Source organism: Cupressus sempervirens, chromosome 3 (assembly GCF_028749045.1).
Source record: "Cupressus sempervirens isolate cs-2001-9-10 chromosome 3, ASM2874904v1, whole genome shotgun sequence".
In the NCBI taxonomy this organism is placed as follows: domain Eukaryota; kingdom Viridiplantae; phylum Streptophyta; class Pinopsida; order Cupressales; family Cupressaceae; genus Cupressus; species Cupressus sempervirens.
Window position 1 is genome coordinate 282155162 of NC_143120.1, and position 6454 is coordinate 282161615.

At 31.0% G+C, this 6454-nt stretch overlaps 1 protein-coding gene across 1 annotated transcript; it reads right to left on the minus strand.

Moving 5' to 3' along the window:
• Positions 1 to 513: 513 nt before the first annotated feature.
• On the minus strand, positions 514 to 2099 carry LOC149566041 ((Iso)eugenol O-methyltransferase-like). Its single transcript, XM_089817333.1, has 3 exons — positions 1427 to 2099; positions 1040 to 1104; positions 514 to 850 (listed from the first exon to the last, which is right to left on the minus strand). The coding sequence occupies exons 1-3, from the start codon at positions 2097 to 2099 to the stop codon at positions 557 to 559; spliced, it is 1032 nt and encodes a 343-aa protein (XP_089673459.1). The 3' UTR covers positions 514 to 556.
• Between the last annotated feature and the right edge of the window lie 4355 nt (positions 2100 to 6454).

A 6454-nucleotide genomic window follows, 5' to 3' on the forward strand; every position in this document is an offset into this window, starting at 1 on the left:
AATGATTTGCACACTCCAAATACTTAGACGCACCGAAGGAGACGTTGGAGTACAAAGCATAATTCCAAATTCAGGAATAGTTTTTATGCTCTGATTCAAGCTTTTTGAACTAACAAAATTTAAAGATACAATCTAGTATTCAAGAATCATGAATTTTTAAGAAAGGATAACATATATGATAAAAGTGCTATTTAATATTAATCAATTACCATATAAGGACTGCTATTTAATATTAATCATTTATCATATAAGGACTTTAAAATGCTCACCATTATAGTTATTTAAAAACATAATAGAGAATATATTAACATTCAATGTAATATATCAAATCCTTCCTCATATAGAAATGTATTTTTACAACTTGATATAATTTTCTTCACAACTTAATATTATTGCGCAAGAGGGATACAATGTCTTAAGAGGGATACTTCTAGGATTATTTAAATAAGAGCATAATATCATAGTCTTTAGAAATTTAGATAAAACATTGTCTTAAGAGGGATACTTCTAGGATTATTTGAATAAGAACATAATATTATAGTATTCTACAAATACTTTAAGACTTAGATATTTCTATAAGTACTTGGAGAAATGGCAGTTTCATGATACTATAACTCTTAAACCCTGCTTTGAAAAATAATTGACTAAATTCTTCCTCGGTTCTCTCCTTTCCACCCATAGTATAGATGGTCATATGAATATCAAACAATAATCCTAGTCGATTTGTGCTTCCTTGAGAACCCTCCAGGAGTGCTTCAACAATTAGGACCTTCCCATGCTTTGGTGTTGCTTCATAGATCTTCTTCAAAAGTTCTACACACTTCTCATCATCCCAATCATGCAAAATCCACTGCAATAAATATGACAATAGCTCTTCTATAGACATAAGTATTGATGTAGCAAAGAAAGTGAAGAAATAACAAAAGAAGACAATAATTGTTATATGAATTACTAACTAAGCATAATGTTGACATAGCAAAGAAAGATAAGAAGTCAACAAATACTAAAGTATATTGTTTCTTAATGACATATCTTTTACCTTCATGAAAATTATGTCTCCACATGGAATTTTGTCAAACATGTTTCCACAAACATACTTCACTCCTGTACCAAAGGTGCAATTCCAATGCATGAGACAAGCCAAAGTTAAAGCTATACAATTCGATGAGTTATATTGGAGAAGTTCATATTATTTTAAAACAAACCAGCTAAACAGTCTAAAGTTCAAAACATGTAGTTTACACTTGAACTCAAAATTGAGATGAGACTGCTCACTAGCCATCCTTCAAAAATCACACACTAACAAATAAATTAAGCGTGGAAAAATAAGTCAACTTTGACTATTTAATACTTTTAGTGTAAGAATGAAGCTTTTAGTCTAAGACTCAAACCTTAGTCTGTGATGTTTAAGCCGTCCACTACTCACCTAATATGGGAGGTGCAGTTGCAATAACATGGGGCAAGTCAAAGTTAATGCCCTGTATGTGCGGATATTCAGCAATTATAACAGACAATGCAGATCCCACTCCTCCAGCTACATCCACCACACTCCTTGCACTCTTGAATCCATCATACATCTTCACCACAGAAGCCATGAGATCTTTTGTATGGCAAGCCATGCCCTCATTAAAAAGCTTGTTGGCTTGAGCATTTGAGCCCACATATTCCCAAGGGCTCATGCCGTGGACTTTTATGAAGGGATGAGATCCTTCCAAGACAGCATCTTCAAAGTAGTGGTAACTATCCTGGTAAGCTTTGTCTGTAAGTAACATCACAAATGGCACACAAGAATCCCTATCTCCTTCCTTCACTAGCAGCTTGGAAACACTGTTCAACCCATACTTCATTTGCTTGCTTTGCTCATCCACATCTTCAGTGAAAATTCCACAAGAAGCCAGCAGCCTCAGAATCCTAGACAAGTACTCCTTGTGGGGAACAACCTTGTTTTCTGTGGAGGCAGAAATATGCTCAGCAATTTCATCAACAGAGAGAGGCTTTTCTTTGATAATTTGGGGGATGTTAAGCAAGACAGCAGCTTTAAGAGCCATGGGCTTTGCAGCGCAAAGAATCATCTCATAAAGGTGGAGATGGGCTTCCATTTCTATTTTTTATGTGAAGCGAAGAGATCTGAATGAATCTCTTAACAATTCACTTCCTTTTATAGAGAAAAACTCTGTTAAGGGGATCAAAGTGAGATCATCACGTGTTTGAATTTCTCGGATGCCCAACGATCTACATGTGGAATTTTCGATGTCAAACTGCAGATGACAAAACAATTGAAACAAAAAGTTAAAACGTGGAGAGCGAGGTTTTAACGCGTTCACCACATGTTATGGCAGGTCTTTAAAATATTTGTGTTTTTATTGTAACGAGTTAAAGTTAGGAATAAAAAAATTGAGTAACAGTATAAAAGAATATAATATTTTGAAACTATGAGAATCTTTATTGTTATTTATTTATTTATTTTGATATTAGTGAAATTCATAATTTTTAAAATTTTTTTTTTGAGTCATTCTACATCAATGATGAAAAGAATGAGAAAATCATATCCACATGAAATTTATGTAGAGAAATAAAAAACTAAAAAGTTTTTATAGATTTTAAAGAATTTGAGATATATTTTTTAATTTTAGTATTATTTCATACTGAAGGGATTCAAATAGTCTTTAATCAGTCTAAATGAGAAATCTCTACCATTATTATTTTTATTCATTTATTTAAATATTAGTAGAACTCATAGAATTTTTTTTCAACAATTCTTTGGAACTAGTACTAACAAGTGTGATAAAATAATAGCATTTGAAGTATGGAGTAAATGAATGAAGAGAAAAGAGAAAAGTATTAATATTTAATATTTATAAAAGGTTTTAAGAAAAATATAATAAAATGTTTGTGTAACATTGTTAAAACTAATAAATAAACAAGTGCCGCATAGTGAATGATATGGAAGAATAGTATTATTGTATTCTAATAAATAAAAAAAATCGTATGTTACTATTAAAAAACTATTCAATGTATTATATATTCTTAAATGATATGTCTAATTTTGATCATTTTATAATTAAAAAAAGTAGCATGTTAACTTTTTAATATTTTTCAAATAAAATAGAAAAGAAGCAATATGTATAGTAATTGATAGAAATATAGATTATTAATAAGAGTTAAGAGAAACTCATTACAATAGTATTTAGTCTAGTCTATTGGTAAATACTAATAAAATGTACTTTCCTATATAGATTATGAAATGAGTTAAAAATCACAATTACACAAGATTTATGTAAAGGGGAAAACATAAAAAATTAAAAAGTATTTAAAGAATATGCTATTTTAAGAGTACATTCTGATAGTGCTAGTCAATTTAATAAGAAATCTATGAATATTTATTTATTTTAATCTTAGTTAAAGCTATAGGTATTTAAAAATTTTGTGGGACTAGTATTAATAAAAATAGGATTATTTATGTAATTTTCTATACCAATAATGAAAAGAATAATAATCTCATAATTACATGAGATTTATGTAGAGGAAAAAGTAGTCATAAAAATAAATAAAAGTGTGAGAATAGTTCAAGTAAGAAATTCCATGCCACTTGCACAAGGTAGTAAAGTATGTTGAGGATGTAACTGAATGCATTAAGGAAGATGAAGAGAAGCTAGAGAGGCTAGCTAATGAATTTGAGAAGAATGAATTAAGTTTTACAGAAATGGACAAGGTAGTTAAAAAAAAATTGATGTGTGTGTGTGTGTGTGTGTGTGTGTGTGAGAGAGAGAGAGAGAGAGAGAGAGAGAGAGAGAGAGAGAGAGAGAGAGAGAGAGAGAGAGAGAGAGAGAGTCTTTATTCTAAATTTTATTGATGCCTAAACTAAATATGATGCAAAAAGAACTCAAGGTATTCAAGGATTATTAGGATTTTAGGCCAATTGATCTAAATAGATTAGAGATGGTAGCCTATTGCATATGTGCAACCATTTAAGTTGAAAAGATAATAAAGAAGAGTTGCAATACAATGTTTGAGACTCTAAGAAGATTTTTTTTAGACATTATGAGTTATGTTCAAAAAGATCAAGAGGATGACAATTTTGACTTGTAAATAGGACACTCATCTTTTCCAATGATGTTAATGGAGGAGTTAGCAAAATATATGTACATATATACCTAAGAGGGAGTTATAGAAAGGTTTGTATGAAGGAAAGTTAGGTATGAACTTTATTGAAGAAAATGGAAATATAGGGCTGGCATTCTAGATGTTTACCCTATTGAAGTTGATGAAAGATCAACCGTGCAACTCTCAAGAATCACTTGCATGGAAACATCTGTTACATAAGAGAGAAGCAAAAGGCTATGGAGGTAAAAATTGCTAGATCAATAGATGAGACATTTTTGATGAGAAAAAAAGTAGATTGCTACAATCAATAATGAATTAATCCCAATTTTTAGTGAAAGTTTACAATGAGAGATTGTCCTTATAAATGAGATCAAAACCCTAAAAAAATCTAACCTAGGTTGCATAAAAATAATTAATAAGTGAATTAATTATTGGATGCATAAAGTTTAGCTTAAGAAACTAGAGTTAATTAGGAATTATCTAATTACTCTAACACCCCTCCTTAAGATAAACTTGTGGAGTAGTTAAAATCCTAGAAAGTACTATTGAAAGTAGAATTGGTTCCCCACAAAAAAGCTTGATGAGGTACCCAAACACAACCAAATCTCTAAAAAGAGGAGGAATAGAGAAAATTGCATGGGAAAAACCTTACTAAAAAAAGTGATGGAAATATTGCTAAAGAAACTAGTGAAGGATTGAAGAAACCTCCAAGCTAGGGAATGCCCCAGAAGATAGGAACAAAAGATGATCATGAAGAACACCACTGAAGCATGTAGAAGCTACAAAGCTCTATCAAAAGTAACTGTTGATCTAAAGAACCTCCACTAAAAAAGCTCTTGACCAGGTAGAGAAGAGTATAATCTGCATCGAATCAGGAGGCACACAAAGGAAAATAACTAAACTTGAAGACACAGATGGCATGAAACACCAAATCTTGAAGAGCTGATCAATCAAAAAAAAAGAAGCATAAGAAACAACAAAAGAACCCTCTTTAATGCAAACAAGGGTGAGGTGATATGCAATTGGAAAAGTGGACCAAAAGAACTGCAAGTCAAGGAACTATGATCAAGATGCACAAAAGAATACATATGTGTGTACTAAGGTGATCAATCTCAGACACAACATGAGGCTAATGTTATGGAAGTTCGACACTCATTGGACAAAGGAAGATGGAAAACAAAGGAAAAATATGAACCCCCCAATGGCACTTTATCAAAGGAGTGTACGTACAATAAGGCACAAGATATGTTAAATTCCAAGAGTACAATAATCTACATGAGTATCCTCAGATGACACTGCTCGAGAATCAGAAGGCAAAACAAGGCAAAATAACTAAAATGAAAATAAAGATACAATATGGCAATTTATCTGAGTGTGTGTGCAAGAATGCATACAAAATATATCTAAATAGATCATAAGAAACATAAGACTAATACAATAGATAGTACAAGTCATGACGAATCATCTAAAGCAAAGAAATCAATTTGCAAACCTAAAACAACCAAGATATCTCCCAGAATGCATAAATGCAGAAGAGTGAATTGAATTCTCTTGAAGAACAATCTGGAAAAACAACTAGTATCACTTGAAAGAGCTAAGAAAGACCTTTCCAATGATATAAATAATTTCCAAATTAGAACTCCATAGGTCTCAAGAATTAACTACATGAAAACACCTCTTACAGAAGAGAAGCAAAAGGCTATGCAGACATAAATTTTCAGATCCATAGATGAGACATTTTTTATGAGAAAAAAAGTAGATTGTTATAATAAATAATGAATTAATCTAAATTCTTCGTGAATGTTTACAATGAGAGATCATCCTTATAAAGGAGATCAAAAGCCTAAAAAGATCTAACTAATGTTGCATACAAATAATCAATAAAAGAATTTATTATTAGATGCCTAAAGTTTAGCTTTAGCAACTAGAGTTAATTAGGAAATATCTAATTACTCTAACATACCCTCACTTAGAAAACTATGATAATTCTTTTTGAGACATGTAACATATTTTTCTATTTAGGGTGACCGGACAAACTAAATGAAAATAGTATATAAAAAGACCTTTTCGCTATGAGAAAATATCGAGGATTATAATATGGTATGATTATGGTACATGAAAGCTTTATGTATGCATGTATGGATGGATTGATGGATGGATTGATGGTGAGATGATAATAGATGATATATGGGCATCATTAGATGCAAGGAACACATGAGGACTAATATGAAATTGAAGATATCAGCCTTGTTAGTTTTGGTATATTATCTATATATCTTATATAAATTACCATTCATTGTGTGAGTAATGAGATTTGTTTGTACAATAAAAATCCTAATAGGTTTGATAA